This window comes from Enhydra lutris, unplaced genomic scaffold (genome assembly GCF_002288905.1).
Source record: "Enhydra lutris kenyoni isolate GAN:26980312 unplaced genomic scaffold, ASM228890v2 scaffoldscaffold14, whole genome shotgun sequence".
NCBI classification, from domain to species: Eukaryota; Metazoa; Chordata; class Mammalia; order Carnivora; family Mustelidae; genus Enhydra; species Enhydra lutris.
In genome coordinates, this window is record NW_019154098.1 from 3,966,294 (window position 1) to 3,984,583 (window position 18,290).

An 18,290-nucleotide genomic window follows, 5' to 3' on the forward strand; every position below is an offset into this window, starting at 1 on the left:
GGAGAGAATCGTGAGGCCGCTGCTGATGGGCCAGGCCGGAACCCCGCCGCTAGCACTGAGTCATACGGCCGTGTCTGTGTGCAGGGGACAGTGTGGGCCGCTGTGTGTGCAGGAGCAGGAAGAGGTCATGAATGTGGGTGGGTGCCTGCCGTCGGGGCTGGAACCCACCCGTGTCTGTTGCTTCTTGACAAAATGAGCATCTCTCCACACTCGAGGCCCTGTAAGTGGGTTTGCTGCCGTCAGGCTCCCGCGGGTGCTGAGCAGGGAACGAGTTCGGTTCTTCTAGCTCTGCTGTGCCCTGGTCTTTGCAGGCCCTTCCTGCACGGCAGGAGCTCCACGGAGCAGCCCCGCGCCAAGGACCCAGTTAGAGAGGCAGAGTCCCAGGCCCTCAGCCCTCCTGGCTCAGGACCCAGACGGTCCTGAGATCCCAGGCTATCCAGTCCCCGTGAACACCAGAGCTCAAGAATCCTCATTTGAAAAGACGCAAATGCAACACCGCTTACCTTCAGTCAGCTCAGGAGGTGTCCGAGGGGCACAGACGTTTGTCATCAACCGTTTCAGCTCTAGACGTGCACCCTTGTCTTTGCTCCAGGCCCTCTTGTCTCCAGCGGCTTGAATCATGCCCATTTCACAGATGAGGGATGAGGGTCTTGGCATCAGGCTCTATAATTCCATGTCACTTGGAGCCCTGTGTGTCCTGAGGTCCTTTGGGGATTCGAGGTGAGGAGGAGAGACCCTTCCTGGAGAAGGTGGCCTTTGCATGAAGGGCCCTTGAGAGGGCCGGTCTCCATCCAGTGCAGGGCAGGGAGTGTCTGAGCAGAGTGGTGGACCTGCCGGCACAGGGCTGTGGCCGCCAGCTTTGATCCCCTGCACTTAGAGCCAAGGGCAATTTGGCATTCCAGGCTTTGCGTGTTCCTCCCCATTCTTCTTTCTGGTGTGAATGGTGTGAACTCCGCTCATTCCCGCCCTCTCGTGCAATCCAGCATGAATTAGCCCTGGGAGACCGTCTCTGTCAAACAGAAGACCTATCAGTTGTTACTTAACGAATGGGTGTGAGGCCTTGCTTGATCTCACGTTTTCTCATTCGGCCACAGACTTTCAAAAGTCAGCTACATTTTGTATACTTTTCCCCATGAACTTCATTTTTTAAATGTGGGTTTGTTTTACCACATTTTCTTCTAGTTTCTTTTTTTGGGGGGTGGTTTGTACTGGGTGGGGAGGAAAGGAGGGAGGAAAAAGAGGGAGGAAAAGAAGAGCGGGGGAGTTTTGCTGGGAAGGGTCACAAGAGGCAGGAAGGAAAAGGCAGGCTTCCAGCATGTTCTGGAAGGTGCCGGTGCCACCGTCCCCGCAGTGGGACTGAGGTTGTGTCGTGGTTTCAGGGGCCTGTGGCAGGAGCTCAGGTAGGGGGAGATAGGGACCTCTCCCCACCTAAGCTGGGGCGTAACAGCTGCATCTCCACACCTAAGCCGGGTAGGGTGGGGGGTAACAGCGGTCACATGCGGAGAGCAGCCCCTCCCCCAGAGTGAGGGAGTTTTTAAGGCCCTTAGCTCAGTTCCTGGCCGAGCCAGTGCCTGTCCACCGCCGTGGTGGTTGTGGTCAGCGGCTCCTCATTAGGACTGTCACTCCCTGTTAGCTCTGCCATTGATGGGTGGGGACTTCTGATGAGAGACTCAGCCCAGGACCCGCGTCCCTTCAGGTTAAGGATTAATGGCTCTTCCCTCTGCTGCTCTGGCTCTGGACGGGTCCAGGGAGACCCCAGCTGCGGCAGGACCTCGTCCCAGTGGCCCGAGAGCGCCCGCCAGAGGGCGCCCGTGCCTCTTTGGTCGCTGCCAGCTGTCCGCGGAGCAGGCACCAGAGGCTGACTGTGCGGACACGGGAGGATGGCCGGAGGGATGGATGGAGGGAGAGACGGAGGCTTCCAGCCAGTCTCAGCCCCTCACACGCTTCCCTGTCCTGTGGCAGAGGTGTCTCTGCAGAAGCAAAGTGGTCTGGAGGGTGGAGGGTCCCCGCCTCTCCCAGGAGCAGGGTCCATGCTTCTGGGGTTCAGGCCCAGGGTTTTCCAGTGGCCGGGGCTGATCTTGACCTCATGGTGCCGTGGGTGTCCCTTGTGGCCCGGTGAGAGCTGGGACTCCGGTGGTGCCTCATCAGAGCCCCACACCCTGAGAGATGGGTGTGTTCCTGTCTCGTGGCTGGAGGGAGCTGGCTGGGCCACCACCTGCTGCCCCCAGCCTGGTCCTCACCACTGGGTCGGAGGGTGCCATTGTGTACCGACTCTGCCCCTGCAGGCCGTGCTCCCAGAGCTGCATGCCAGGGGCCTTCTGTTGGCCGAGGTCTCCCGTGGTTGCTTCAGGGCTGATGTCTGTCACCCGTGTCCGGAGGCCCGAGCAGGGGTTGGTTAAGGGAGCCCAGAGACTGTGGGTGCCAACAGGGGAGTGGTCCTCAGATGGAGGGCCAGTGTTAAGTCTGCATGCCCCCGACCCCGCCCTCCCGAGCAGACCCACAGGGAGGGTGATGCCACCGAGAACCTCGGCTTCTCCATAGTGGCCTCAGTACCCGCCACCCCCGAGCCCCTGTGCCCAGCCTGTGGCCAGCTCAGCGCCTCCTCCCAGAATCCCACAGACCCCAGACCTCCGCCACTGCCCCCTTCCCTCATCCCCAGGTAGAAAGAAGGAAGAGCTTTGCTTTAAAAACAGTGGCTTCTTTACTCTTTATTATTCTTTACTTCTTTACTCTTTTCATTGAAGTAAATTCATACAACAAAACTCACTTGTTAGCACCTTCAGTCCAGGGGCGTTTCGTGCATTCGCGGAAGCGTGCAACCACCTCCTCCGTCTAGTTCCCAGACGATTTCCTCATCCCCAGAGAAAACGCCGGGCCCCGCAGGCGTCCACTCCATACCCCATCCTCCTCCCGCGCCCAGCCTCGGGCCCCCACTCGTCTACTTCCTGCCTCTGTGGATTTGCCTGTTCTGGGCCCTGCTGGGAATGGAGTCCCGCTGTATGCGTCCTTTGTGTCTGGCGCCTTCCACTTAGCACAGTATTTCCGGGCTCATGCACGTCCTTCCCCGGTCGGAACAGCCTTCCTCCTCAGGACCGAGCAATATTCCATCGTAGGGAGGGACGGCATTTTCTCACCCATTCATCCATGGGTGGACATGTGGGTCGCCTCTCCCTCTGGGCTGTTGTGAAGAGCGTCGCTGTGAACGTGGGGTACAAGTATTTGAAGACTTGCTTTCAACTCTTTGGGCTCTAGACCTCAGAACTGCTAACAATAATTGTTAAAGAATGTATTTCTCTGCGCTGAGAGCAGAGAAGGCCGCTGAGCCACCGTGAAGCCCAGCTTCCCGCCCTACTGCCGTCCAGGTGGGCGCCTCCGGTCTGGAGCAGCGTCCCCTGCATACACCTGTCCCCACCGCCCCCAGGCTGCCCGATTCCCACCTTGCTGGGACGTTTTAGGGAGACACACAGGGCTGCCCAGGCTGCTTCCTCATTCATAAATTGGGATAATAACACTTCATTGGACTGGATCCTCATATCATGAAGGAAGAGCCTGGGCTGGGGTTTCTGGGCGTCTGCGGTCTGAGAGGCGCTCCTGGGGTGACCACAGACCAGCGAGATGATGCAGTGTCCGCTGAGCTGTGGGAGTGGGCGCCAGGGAGCGGTGCTGAGTGGCAGGCCCCCCGTGGCCAGCTCGGGCTGTGTCCTCCCCGGGCGCCCCGCATCCCGTCCGCCCAGCCCTCGCACAGGGCAGAGGAGGAGGAAGGCCTGTCGTGAGCTCCCGTCAGAAATCCACGCCTTATAAGCTTGTCTGTTTTTCAAAAATAAATTTTTAGGTTCCCTTCCCCCTTTAAGACATAAAATGAAGGGAGACCAAAAGGGAACTATTTGGAAAATCAATAATAATTTTAAAAGCATACGAGGGAACTGTTCTTTCATTAAAGAAAACCCCCAATCTGCCAGGTTTTCCTCCAGAGAACACAGGGTGCCAGACCTGTGAATAAGCAAGTCTCTGGGGCCGCCTCGTGGCTCCAAGAAGGGCTGAGGGCTTGGCACTTGGAGAGCGAGGGCCTGGGCGAAGAGCCTCTCTGTTCTCGTCTGTGGAATGGGACCCCGCGTTCGGGAGTGGAGCTCCCCACAGGGCATTATAGGAGGGGCTGCGGTCACCCGGCAGGTCCGTGCCCGCCTCGGTGTGGCTCTCCCGTCTGTGTGGGGGCAGGGCTGGCCCCGGCCCACGTGGGGAGGTGCCGCCCCGGGCAACGGCACCTCTTGCTGCCTCGGGCTGTGCACCTGTGAAGTGGACTGACTAGTGGTCACTGCCCCAGTGGGCTCATGGCCACGGAGGGAGGGTGGGGGGAAGTGACATGTGGTGGGGCTCACTGACCTTCCCTTGCTCTCCTGCCTCCCCTTTCCTGCCTTCTCTCCTCTGGTTCTTGTCTCCGTTTCCCCCATTTCTGGAGCATCACGACCTCGGTTTTAGACAGACAGATGGTCTCTTTTATTTTGTTTAATTTTGTTTGGCCTGTGCCACATTTTAAAATGTCTAATTAGATGCCAATTAGATTCCACATTCAAAAAAAAAATTGGTATTTCCAGCTTCTCCTTAAAAGTCAGGAAGTTGGGTCGCCCTGGCCTCTGCCCTGTGGACAGGTTGGGGCACAGCTGCTTTCTCAGAGGCCCGAGCTGTCCTCTGGGCCGTGCACCCTCCCACTGGTTTGCTCACCCCCTCCCACCGTCTCCCTGCAGATGACCCAAGGCGCTTGTAAGAGAAGCCCCTTCAGGTGCAGGGCGTGTGGACGGCAGAGGGCTGTGTTGTCCATACAAAACCCCTCTTCGTTGTTTGCAGTCGTGCTAAGGTGTAGAGCAGGTGAGAGTTCACCAGTCGTGATCAAAACACTGGCTGAGACCCGAAGACTTATTGGGGAACAGAACGACTGTAAGAAGGGCTGACTCTAGGCTGGGCGCAGACACGGGCGGAATGATACATCCCGTCCCTCAGGTTAGGGAATCCTCCTCTGTGGTTGTACTCGTCCTCATGGTGCTGAAATGATTTCAGTGGCTCCGGACATCACACTCTAGCACCCTCCTACTCTGTCAGGAAAGAGCAAAAGGCTTACGGGTTCAGGGCTCAGCTGGCAACCCAGTCAGAGCCCACAAGAAGCATCAGCCCTCTTGGGTTGAAAGGGAGACCTGCACATAAGTCCAAGGTCATGTGGTGGTACCCGGTTCTGTTACATTGCAAGAAGGGTGACCCCACGTGGGGCAGCTGCACCAAGGGGCATCCCTCTCTGATGAACGTGGACAAGCTTTATAGTATCTGGGAGGGACTGCTTTACTCCGTAGTCCAGAGAGAAAGCCCTGGCTTAGAGGGTCGACGTGGCTTTCCCAAGTTCATGATCAGTAAGTGGCAGATGGCGCCTGATACAGAACTTGGGAGTTACAGATCCTACCCAGGAACCTCCCGAAACGCTTCCTGCCCGCTCTCCACCTCTCCGTCCCCATGGGCCCCGTGAGTCATTTTCCTTTTTGATGTTTGCAGACACCTGGGTCTTAATAATCATGTGGCGCTCGTTCGGGGGCTTGAGCAAGACCAGGGCCGTGGGAGGGAGGATGAGTGGGCTGATTGTTGCATTCTGAAGTGGGGGGCCGGCCAGGAAGCACAGGGGCTGAGGGCAGCTCCCCTCCCTGCTCACAGCCACCCTGAGTCACTCTTTAATGGAAAATGCGCCTATTTTAATTCCTATCAGCACAAAAACCTTGTGTGTCCTTTATAAATATTTCATTCTCTGCCAGCAGCGAGTTCCCACTGCCCAGTGCCTGTGTACAGCCACCTCCTTCCCTCCGCGGGACGATCTGTCCCCTCCCCAGGTGAGTCTGGGCCGGAGCTGACGGCCACGACCACCCTCACTCGGCCCTGGCTGGGATGGCTGCTGTCACTCAGGGAGCAGCCCAGCGACCCCTGAATTTGACAAAAGAATGAGGGTGCCTGAGGAGAGAGGTGACCACCCAGGGCCCCTGAAGGGCAGAATCAGGTCTCCAACCTAAGCTGGCCTCATGCTGGGGGCCAGTCTTGTCCCCTCCAGTGCGGTGTCCTGGAGTGGGAATTCAGAGGTAGGTTGATCTCTTCTGGCCGGGGAATCAGGGCTTCGGGGAGGGGTGGTCCATAGCAGGGAAGCTTGGCTAGCTGTGTCGTGGTAAGCTTGGGGAAGTCATTCAGGCTCGCTGTTGATGGGCCCAGGTCCCCAGGGAGCTCTAGGGAGCCACAGACCGTTCTTGAGCACCGGCGTGTCAGGAGCGAGGCTGGTCCGTGACCCACAGAGCCCAGCTGCCTTATTTACTTTTCCAGTGCAGAGCGCCTGCTGGACACTCACGGCATCTTTAATGAAACACGGCCCAGAACAGGAGCAAGGTCTGGGTAACTTCTCGTACCTACCTGGTGGCTGTCAACTCCGGGAAAGTCTAGTAGGAGCCAGCCAGGACCACAGGGCGTCTTGCAAGGGAGGGCTGCCTTCTAGCATGGCTGGTTCTTCGGGGAGCCCCAGACCCAATAGAAATGATTAGTGTTCTGACCCTCCGTCCCTGTATCGCTCCCCTCTGGAAAGCTGGGGCCTCTTCATTTTATCTGTCACCCAGCTGCCGTGAGGAGACGTGGGCCGCCGTCTCAGCAAGCCTCCCCCAGGACAGGTCAGGGAGGCCGGCCAAGTATACTGATGGGGCCATGAAATCAGCTGGATGAGACAATGTCTTGGACAGAGCTGCCCCCCCGCCCCAGGCACCCTGGGCTCAGTGGTGGGCTCGGAACCGGCCGTACTTTCCAGGCAGAGGCCAGGAGGCAGAAACCATTGGCCTGGTGATGCATCCGTCTCAGTACCGCATGCCTCCCCCGTGCAGTACTCCAGGATCTCAGAGGTGCATCGGGCGTGGGCAGTACTGCCCTCAGAGCTCACGATCTGGCCAGAATGCAGTGGGAGGAAGGAAGGGGAGGACCCCCTGCCAACAACCTGGCCCATGGTGGCCTCAGCTGGGATCCTCAAGCAAGGTTGCTTAGTGTCTGTGGGTCAGAGCAGTGTGGTCTGGGGGTGGGGCTGCCCTGGAGGGCCCCAGGCCCCACCCCGGCCCCTGGCCCCGCTCAGTGCCCACCTCTAGGTATCATCACCTGGGTTGAGGGGTCCCCCAGGAATTTGGGGACACAGCTGGTCGCAGGCAGGGGACCTGAGGATCTGACGAGAGCCTTTTTCTCATTGCAGCTTCATCTCTCTGCTCTGCTTCACAGATGGGGAAACTGAGGCATCCTGGGACGGGGCAGGGGCAGAGCAGAGCCCACAGACAGCTTTTCAAAGCGGGGTTTATTGTTTTTATAGTCCGTTGGCCCTTTTCAGATGTGAAGCTTCGAAAGCCCATTGCTGGCCTGCTGTGTGGCATTGGGGTGGCGTGGCTGCCTCGGGGCCTCGCTTTGCCCCTCTGAGTATGGGGAGGCCGGCCTTCTCCAGCACCAACCTCATGCCTCCTCATGACGAATAACCTTGCAGCTCTTAGAATGCCCCATCCCCTCCTGGGCTTAGCTCAGGGGCACCGTCCTGGAGTGGGGGTTCATGTGCTGGAACCTGGGGAACAGGGCCCAGGGCCTTCTTTCCATTCTCCTAAAGCTTCTTCCCCATGAGCACCTGCACCAGCTCCACCTTCCCGCTCTGCCTGCCCTGCCCTTAGCGCTCCTGGTGGGGGGGCCAGGATCCTGGGGCTCAGGACTGGTTCTGGGCCCTGCCCCCTGCTGACAGAGAGGGTCCAGGCCCAGGGAGAGGGGCTGATTGGTAAGAGCAAGACGGGGCCTGACGCACGGAGCAATGTCCAAATGTCTGCATTCCAGCTGGGGTGGGCAGCCTGAGCAAACTCCTGTTCATCCATCAAAACCCCAAAGGCTCCTTAGAGGCAGTAACCCCAAGCTGATGTCCCAGGCCGAGCTGGGTGCTCCTCGGTTCTTCCCTGGTCTATGACATGTACCAGGCAAAGCAAAGGATTCAGACACTGTGCTTCGCCTCCCTGGGAGCTGGTGGTCAGGTCTCTTCCTGATTCTCCAGCAACCCACACAGGGCCTGGCCTGGGGAGGGCTGTAGGTGGCATTCAAGCCCTGGCCCCGCCTTGCACACTTCTGGGCTCCAAGCTCTGGCCGTACCACTCAGGGGAGCTAAGCCGGGTCTCAGGAGCTGGGGTCCCTCCAACAAGGACTCTGCTGCCTCAGGGCACCATGGGCCCTTGAATTTGATTCAGATCTGCGTCCTTATCAGCTGCGGTGTGGGGCCAGGAACCTGTGAGCATCTCTAGGGCGGGGCCTTCACTTGACCCAGTGCCACTCCAGTCCCTCCTGGCCAGCCCCACGGCCCTGCGCAAACACTGCTGGGGGGAAGGATGGGGGCCAGAGCCTGCCAGGGCTTGGGAGGCTGGGGTGACACCCGGCACTCAGGGGTGAGGGAGGCAGCCCGGGGAAGGTGGGATGATGGGGCAGCCCCTCAGACAGACTCCTGCGTGCTTCGTCTGAGCTCCCGTGTCCTGGATGTTGGGGAGCATGGTGTTGGGGTGCAACACTGAGGACTGCTTTTCAGACTGTCCGTGCAGTCACCATCCTGGTCAGTGGTCCCCATCCCTGGGGACCTGGCCCCTTGTGGCCACCCAAGCAGCCTATCAGGGCCGGCACTGAGGGCCATGAGCAAGTCTGTCTGTGACCCTGCACACGCAGAAAAATCAGCAGGAAGCGGGGGAGGGGACACAGCTTGGTGTGGATGGACGCTGCGAGCTGCTGCATCCCCTGGGTGCAGGGAGCTTTGCACACGGTGGCCCAGCTGGTGGGGCTTGGGGGTGATGCTCGTGCTGGTCAGTGCTGGTCGCCTGCAGGGCTGCCAGGCCCAGGGCTGGGGAAGGACGGCCCCAGGCCCTGCAGGGCGACTACAAGCTGCTCTCCTCTCCCTTTCTCAGCCTCATCCCCCACATCCAGCCTGTGAATTGAGGGACACTGCCGAGGTCACATGGCATAGGTCCAGAGGCCTCCATCTGGGATGATGTGGTTTCTGTAGCTCTTCTGTGCCCGGTGCACGCCTTCTGAATGCTGTGTAAATCATGCTTAGACATTGCTTTGCCAAAAGGATGAATTACTCATTTGCAGTGGTGAAAGGACCAATGGTCTTGTCCTAGGTGGGATTCCTGAGGTTACGTTGCCCCTGTAGGGCTCAGAGGTGGAGGAAGAACTTGCTCTGGTGCCTGGGGGGCCTGGAGACTTAGTGGGAAGATCGGAATGGGGATGTAGCCATAGCTCCTGGGCTCCCAGCACTGGTCCTAAGCGGGGTTTGGGGATAGAGATGATCAAGAACAGGCAGGTCCGCCTGGGGGTCCTCCGTGGCCTTGACACCCATGCCCTCAACCTCCATCTAAGGCCCCCTCGTCCTGGGCACTGGGAGGGCCCTCATCATGGGCTGGCTGGCTGGAGGCCCTTGAGAGGATTTGTGGGGAAAGGAGTCCTTGTGGATCCCCTGTGACAAGCAAAGGGCCTGGGACACCGTCAGTGGTCTGGACACGTCTGAATGGAAAACGTTGGAACAGATGAATACGGCTCCCAACCCAGGGAGGCCAGAGTGCGTCCACCCAGCCATTCGCGGATGAAAAGCCTCATCTTTTCAGGACCTGAGTTGTCACACAGGTTCTGTGAGAACCACTAGAGATCTATACCCTGCTGTCCTCTGGGGAAGGAGAGGCAGTCCTCCCCGTGTCTGGGGTGGGTACATTTTTCAGCTCTCCTCTGACCCCGGTACCTTGTAGGCAGGCTGTACGCTCATGGATGATAAGTATGTACCAGCATTCCCCGCAGCTCACACGTCAGTGTGCACACCCTGCGCCTCGAGTGTCGTCGGTGCGCATACACACGTGTACTACATGCACGCCGTCCGTCCACAAAGGTTGGTGCGCTGTGGCTGTACTGTGTATGCGGTTTAGGTACTGGTGTAATTTACGTGGTGTGTGTGCCCGTATGTTCCCAGTGCCTGTGTCCCTCTACCCGCTCATATACTATTAAGTTCCAAAGGCATGTGTATATATTCTGTAGAAAGTACCCATAGATGCGACGTCTGTGTATTGCACAATTTAGGCATACTCTGCGTACACGTGATAGGTGTAGACCCGTCCACACGCAGTGCCTGCTGCATTGTGTCCGAGCAGAGATGGTGAGCAGATCCAGTGCACAATAACACGGAGTGTATCCGTTAGGGCCTTTGCAGGAAGTAGCACTCTCAATCTGAGAAATCAGCAGACTATTTATAGACTCTTCTGGAAAGTGTGGGTCTGGTGGAGGGAAAGCAACCCGGGAGGGTGTGGCATTCTGGATGAGCGATGACACAGAGCTGTCTGTGTGTCCGGGAACAGTCACTGCAGCTGTGGACTGCAGCTGTGAGCCTGCTGGCAGGGTGACTTGTCACCAAGGTCCTCACCTTCCTCCCTTCCTCTGACCTCCTGACCAACTAACTGGAAACCAGAGAGCAGGGAGGAGGTGGGTGCATCTGGATGGGGAAATTGAAGACGTCCTGCCTGGCTGTTTCTTTCCGGGAAGCGTTGCACACTTAGCAACTGGTCTGCCATTGTGGTGAGAATGCTCCTGGGCCCGAACCACAGGGCCATAGATGTATTCATGTGGAAGGCCTGGAACTTTGGGGTGTTCACCTCCCACACTCTGTCATGCACACACCTCACTAAGGCATGACCCCACTGTAATGGAGCAGTGAGATATACCACAGGACGTCAGAATGATGGAGTCCGTTCATTCTGCAGAAGGACAGATGGCAGGTGACCGGACACGGGGTTTACAGACATACCACTGTCCAGCTATGGGAAGGAAACTGCTTCTGAACATCACTACTGGCAGGAATGGGTGCAGTCTGCGCACCCCACGTGCAGTTTTTGACCTGGTCAATGCTGTGTTGGTTTCCTCTAGAAAATATATCACATCTGGATCCACTAGCTAATATTACCACCTTAGTCAGTTTCCAACCACCTGCCATTTTCCACCCTCCATCTGGCTTTTGTATGAGCTATGCAGGTGAGCTCTCTGGAGATACAGTGGGATTCCCACCCCTGCATTTTGTATAAATATAAACCCTCTTGTTTAACAAGATGTGCTTCTTTCTTTCCTGAAGACCTAAGCCTCCATCTGGTATCATTTCCCTCTAGGAAGAAGAACTTCCTTTGGTTATTATTCTGTGCAGATCTACCGGTAACGAGTTTTCTTGAATGTAAAAAAGTATTTTGACTTCATTCTTAAAGGATATTTCCTGTGGATTGACAATTCCAGGTTAACGGTCTTTTTTTTTTAAAGCTCCTTGAAGATGTTATTCTATCATTTCCTGGCCCCCATTGTTTATGATTAGAAAGAAGAGGTATTCAAATTGTTCTCCAGGTGATACCTTGTTTCTCTCTGGCTGCCTTTAGGATCTCTCGTTGGTTTTCAGCAGTTTGACTCTGATGTGTGGTTTTGTGTTTATCCTACTTGGAGTTCACTGGGCTTCTTGAATCTGTAAATCTGTGTCTTTCACCAAATTTGGTTAATTTTGGCTATTCAAATTTCTTTGGTCTTTTCTCTTTTCCTTCTGGGATGCCTTTTGATGCTCTCCTGAAGGTGTCTGAGGCTCTCAGAATTTATGATAATTTGTATTGCTCTCTGTTCTTCAGCGTGGACTTCTATTGCTGCATTAGTCACTCTCCCCATTACCTTTCTGTTTCCCTCTTCTATCCTTTCTGGCCTGACTCCAACTTCATTTTTCCTTTTTTGCAAGGACTGTGGGGTTTTTGAGAGGCTGGAGGTCAGTGATGGCTCAGGGGGATTGAGGACCAGAGAAGATGAAGAGAAGGCATCTTGGAGGCAAACAAATGATGTCATCTCTCTAGTCAGAGTATGGACCCTGGGGCAGGTAGGACATGGCACAAATTCCTGCCAGGGGAGGGACAGACAGACCATAAGTGATAGAGACTTGGTAGAGAGGTGTGGCCTTGGGCAGTCAGATGAAGTTTCCTGTGGGAGACTGTAGGGACCAACCAGACCCCAAGACCTCCAACCCCTTGCCCACTGAGTACCAGGCCCTGGACTAGGTGCTGTCTGACTCAGCAGATCTGCACAACCCCACCTGGGAATTATTATCCCATGTAACAGAAACTAGGGTTGGAAGAGGTTGCCTGGTGTCCAAGATAATACAGCTGGTTAAAGGACTAGGAGCCTGTGAGCATATGGCCTAGGGTAACACCAGGAAAGCCTTTCTTGATGGGGCAGGATTTGAGATGTTGGAAGGCCATGTTCATCCTCCAAGCTCTTGGTCCAAATACTGCCTGTGATTTGAGGTCCGGTTCGTTCGTTCGTTTGTTCGTTCCTTCCTTCCTTCCTTCCCCCCTCCCTCCCTCCCTTCCCCCCTCCCTCCCTCCCTCTCTTCCTTCCTTTCTTTCTTGGCAGTATTAGTCCCAGAACTTGATCTAGAGCTTACTGAGTCTCATGTTCTTCCAGCTATGCTGTACAGACCCTATCCTGGCTCTGATATTATTACTAAGTAGCTGAAGGATTCCTGGGGGGTAACTGCACCTTTCTAGCACCCCGTCCTCATTCTGAATGGGTGGGAATATGGACTCAACTTTGCACAATTGACATAGGGGATTAATGAAGTGATGTGCTTCGAAGTTTCATGAAGAATTTCAAAAGCACTTACACCTGTGTGGTTCTTAGAGGATTACTTGCTCCCTCTTTCCTAAGAAGCACAGTGGTGCAACTGTATTCCTTCATTTATTAAAGAAATAATCTGCATGCTATGTGTTACTCCAGGTATGGGGATCCAGCAGTGAACAAAACAGATACAAGTCTTTGCCCTCATGGTGTTTATATTACATACTCTGTAGTTACTCCTCTTGATTCAAAATCTCTGCTTCTAAGCCTCATTCTTGGTGCTTGAAAACTCTGGTTTCAAATCCCAGTCCTGAAGGACTCAAGTTATCCTACTATTAAGTAACTAACTCAGTTTTCTTGTTGTTGGTGTCAGACCCATTATGCCTCCTTTGTAGGGTTGTTAGGAGGTCAGAATAAGGCCCTGTAGGACCAGGACCCCACACAGAGCCTGGTATGCAACAGTAATGTCCATCCATGGTGGACATATTTAATTTTCTCCCTTGGACTCACTACTTTTGCAGCTTATTAGTGAGTATGCTGCTTTTCCTTTTAAAATCTTTGTTTTGCTCTGAGAAGAATGTGCCGCTCCTCTGATCTGAACTGCTCCCAAATGAAATGCCCCAGAGCACCCCTCCCACCCCTAAACTGCTTTGTTCTTCTCTTCCCCCTCCTCCAGGATATGGGCAGTCCCCGACGCCATCCCCATGGAAGCGCCCCGGCCCCTTTCCCACCCCAGCCTCCCTCCCTTGTCCTCCCCTCTCTCTCCCTCCCAGCTCACCGGCATGCCCAAGCGCCCTCGGTGCGGAAATGCCAAGTCCAGCCGCAGCGCGCCTCCCAGAGCGCTCCTCACTCCTTCTCCGTTTCTCTCCACCCCCCTCAGGTTACGGGCACGCGGCCCCCGGCACCGACGCGGGCAAGGCCTTCTGCATGTTCTACGCCGTGCTGGGCATCCCGCTGACGCTGGTCATGTTCCAGAGCCTGGGCGAGCGGATGAACACCTTTGTGCGCTACCTGCTGAAGCGCATCAAGCGGTGCTGTGGCATGCGGAGCACCGAGGTGTCCATGGAGAACATGGTGACCGTGGGCTTCTTCTCCTGCATGGGGACGCTGTGCATCGGGGCGGCCGCCTTCTCCCAGTGCGAGGAGTGGAGCTTCTTCCACGCCTACTACTACTGCTTCATCACGCTGACTACCATCGGGTTCGGGGACTACGTGGCCCTGCAGACCAAGGGCGCCCTGCAGAAGAAGCCGCTCTACGTGGCCTTTAGCTTTATGTACATCCTGGTGGGGCTGACGGTCATCGGGGCCTTCCTCAACCTGGTGGTCCTCAGGTTCTTGACCATGAACAGCGAGGACGAGCGGCGGGACGCCGAGGAGAGGGCGTCGCTGGCCGGGACGCGCAACAGCATGGTCATCCACATCCCCGAGGACGCGCGGCCCGGCCGGCCCCGCTGCAAGGCCGACGCGCCGGACCTGCCGTCCGTGTGCTCCTGCACCTGCTACCGGCCGCAGGACCACGGCGGCCGCGCGGCCGCGCAGCACAACTCCTTCAGCGCCAAGCTCGCGCCCCACTACTTCCACTCCATCTCCTACAAGATCGAGGAGATCTCGCCAAGCACACTGAGAAACAGCCTCTTCCCCTCCCCCATCAGCTCCATCTCCCCCGGGTTACATAGCTTTACCGACAACCACAGGCTGATGCGGCGGCGGAAGTCCGTTTAGGGTGCGGGGCGGGCGGCGCAGGCAGAAGCGGTCGCTCGTCCGACTTGACCTCGAGCTCCACCGGCCCACCTCGTCCGTTCCTTCGTGTTTATTATCAGTATCCTTTACCGTTGTCCTCATTCTCTGTGTTACTTTCTCTCCTTCCCTTTTCCGTGGTCCCGCCCCCGCTCCCGCAGGACTCCCCCCCCCCTCTGCTCCCCACCTGCTCCCCCACCTCCCCGCGAGAGACAGAGCTGGCCCAAGGGAAGAGAAAGGCCCATCCTCCTCTGAAACTCGCGTCTGAGCATGAAGCATGGATTCCTTCCTTCCTTCCCAGCGAAGTATGCCTTACACTTCTCCGCAGCCTGCCCCATCTCCGGGGTGGCTTTCCCAGGACAGGGGTGACGCCAAGACCACCAGGCAGAGCCGAGAGGATACCCAACCCAAAGTTGCACACCAGGCTGCCAGCCCGCAAGTGTCCACCCACGTGCCGTCTGACCTAAGTCCTCTGCGTCCTCCTCCCCAGCGGTGGGTGGTTGTGGGTGTGTGCGTGTGCGGACTACGAGTGAGTGAGGGCGTGCACACGCCCGTGTGCTTCTGTGTGTGCCTGTGTGTGCGCGCTCTGTGTGACAAAACGGAAAGTTTTAGGTATTCACAGATTTCTTTCTCCGTGACTCAGTTCTGTTACTAACCTGCTTTCGGTGGCTTCCAAACAAAACGGGGAAACCAAACCCATGGGGTTTTGATTTATCATTTTGCCAAATCAAGCATGTTCCGTGAGCGGTCTTTATCCCAGACGGGTCATGACCATATATTTTAAATGCTACGTTCTAAATTATATTAAACTTCTTTTTAAGGGGACGGGCGGGAAAGAAGACGTGGCTCCTCTTTGCTTGCCAGTTCAAAAATTTTTTAGAAGCATGCACTTTGTTCGACCGGTACGCATTATCCACGCAAGACAACAAAACTAGCAATGAGCAGTCCAAAGCCAGTAATAATATTAATTTATTAAAGGCATTTCTGCCACCTGCAGCCCCAACGATTTACCATGCAACTGGGAGTGTCGGGGAAACTGGAAAATTGTTGGAGCCACAGAATGTTCTGTTACTTCTCTCTTATTTATAGGAAGGTGGCGGCCATGGTGGGGGGTTTGACATCTACCTGCGTAAGTGAGAATTCTGGTTTGGGATGCTTGGATGACAATGGGTATCAGGTGGATGTGGCTTATTTTCTTAATAAAAAAAAAAAACTGACAGGGCATTCCTTATTTAAAAAAAATATATATGTATTTCGAGAAAGACAGTCTCTAATTGCATTTGATTTGTAAATAAGGGCAACAAGTCTGTGTTGGTCTCAGGAAGTGTTTAGAGGCAAAGGAGCGGTGTCTTGGCCTGCTGGGAACTTGTCAGTCTCAGGGGACAGTTTTCCTGAGTAGTGGAGAAATTCCTTCTCATCGTCCCCTTGGACAACCCCAAGGGAAGGCCTGTTAATCTCCTAGGGGAGCGCTAGGCTGTAGAATAGGGTACACTGGGGGCCAGGGGGGAGCGCTAGGCTGTAGAATAGGGTACACTGGGGGCCTCATTGATAACAAGAATAAAGAAAGATCTGGAAACTAAATTCACAGAGGTGACTTTCACTTCCCTTGACACGCCCCCCGCCCCCCCCCCCCGCTATTTCTAGAAGCCACCCGTCTTCCCATGCCTTTTTCATAAACTGAACATCCGTGGCTCTTGGATAGAAACAGGCTTTGGCTTTGGCCCAGAAGGAGCAGTGGGAGCCCCCATGGGAATCTCCCAGAATGGAGGGTCTGCTCCCTAGAAAGGGACCATCAAGATTTCTGAAAGAAAAAGGCACCAACGCCACAGGCCCTGAGCGTTTGGGCCATTGGACTGAAACGCAGCCATCCAGACTCCTCCAAAGTGGAGGGCCCTGTAAGATGTGTGGGCCCCGGGCCTGTGGAAGTGGGGAGGGGGGTCTGCAAACCACCATTCTCAACCTTCAAGGTTGTCTCGAGTCACTCATTTTTAAGTATATATATTTTTCATTTTAAGGCTCTAAAATCTGTCCAGAGAAGACATTTTTTCCCCCTTGGAAGAAATTTTTCTTTTCTTCCTTTCTTTCTTTTTTTTTTTTTTTTTTTGCGGGGGTGTCGTAGGTACGAAACCGGTGGATCTTTGCAGAATGTCTCATGCTTTGGAGGAGAGTGCTGGGAAGCCGTGTGGGGTTGCTCGTGAAAACCTTTGCAAGGTTTGTCCTCAAATGGGGTGTATAATCACCTTTGATTTGTAAGGGCAAGTGAGGTACAAGAGGCTGAGAGGTTTGCTCGGAGCTGGTCCTGGTCTAAGCCTCCCCCTGATGCGGGCACCTGCTTCTCTCTGTCCACGGGCAGAAGCCCCAGGCCTCTGGGGTCAGCCCTTCATTCAGGGCCGATTCCTTGACAAAAATATCTGTTTAAAGTGGTCTTGTCCTCTTTAAATGCTTCCAGTGGCAGGGAGATCCTCCTTTCCTGGGGAAATGGAGAAAACATTCCATATTCTGTATTTCCACAGACCGGACTCTGTAGCTTTAAGAGATGCAGGATGAAGTTTTTTCTGTCCAGTGGTGACCAACAACTTAAGCATTGGAAGGAAGGTGGACTCGGTCTGGCCTCCACCCCCCTCCTAGTTCTCGGTCCTGGGCTATGGCTCAGCCCTCTGAAGGGCCATCAGGGAGTCTCCTCTTCCAAAGTTAAATATCTTTGTTCATGCTTGGAATACTCAGGGCACAGTGGGGCAGCTTGGTTTGCTTCCTTTTCGATGTGCATCTTTTTCTCAGATGGCCTGGGGTGGGCTCTGGCTGAGGAGCCGTCCATGTACACCAATGAGGTGCTTTTACGGGGGACTGAGTCAGGGGCCTCCAGGGACCTTCCCTCCTGATAAAATGGGGCTGGAGCATCTCCATCCGGAGAGCTTGGCCGCCTGAGATGGCCCAGTCAGCAGGAGGATCTTCAAAAGCCAACAGGCTGCTTGGTCTGGGGCACCTCACCGAGCTCCCTCATCTTCAGAGGAGGAAACCGAGGACTCGGAAGGGGGAGCCAGCAGCTCAGATCAGCTGGCCAGCCCCTTGGTCTCCCCAGGCGTCTCTCCTCTTGCTGTCTTCGCGGCTGCTGGGGCACTGCTGTTGCTTATACCTCAAAGGTCCCTCTGCGCCTCGGGCCGAGTCTGTTCCTCCCTCCCGCCACGGGTGACTTTCCTACGTCTGGCTTCTCGGCCCATCCTTCCAGGCGGCAGTGCCCGCTCAGCCAGGAGGAGAAGACACATGAGGCTGTTCGGAGACAGGTTTCCACTTCCTCCAGGACGAGCTGAGGCAGGGCCACGTTCCCCCAGAATCGCAGAGCGCTGGCTGGCCACCCAGTTCTAGAGGTGGGGTCTAGGAAATGTGCCTCGTGGGTCCTTAAAGAGCTTTGGACTTACTTGAATGCCTCTCCAGCTGAGCAGTCTCAGTCTCCGCTCCACCAAAGATAGGAAGAAGGCGGGTCGTGCACGGTGCAGGTCTGGGCTCCTCCAAGAGATCTCCCCGTTTTGCTCTTGACCACACCCACGCCGGGTGGAAGATGCTGTCGTGCCGCAAGACCGTTAGACTCTTATTTACCTAGGTGAACCCACGGTCCAGGTTTTGAGATGCCTGCTTAGCGCCAGAGCTGGGATCAGATCTCTTCTTTCCAGCCACAACACTCTGGTCTTGAAACCCAGGCAGCAGACCCTTAAGCACGATGGGCTGCCTGGGGCTCCCTGAGCATCTCTCATGCCCCTGCTTTACGTCACTGATCCGCCCTCGGGCACGATCTCAGCAGGTCATTTGCGGTCCAGAAATCCAGAGAGGAAGTACCTGGGCCCACCCTGCTGCCCGAGAGGCCCGCCTTTGCAGGGGCTCCA

At 55.8% G+C, this 18,290-nt stretch overlaps 1 protein-coding gene across 1 annotated transcript in view; it reads left to right on the forward strand.

Moving 5' to 3' along the window:
* Positions 1-14,591, forward strand: part of LOC111146845 (potassium two pore domain channel subfamily K member 9) — a 74,258-nt gene extending 59,667 nt beyond the window's left edge. The window contains exon 2 of the mRNA XM_022502551.1: positions 13,556-14,591. Within this exon, the coding sequence (XP_022358259.1) occupies positions 13,556-14,397 (842 nt within the window). The 3' untranslated portion in view covers positions 14,398-14,591. The remainder of the gene's footprint in view (positions 1-13,555) is intronic.
* Positions 14,592-18,290: the final 3,699 nt, after the last annotated feature.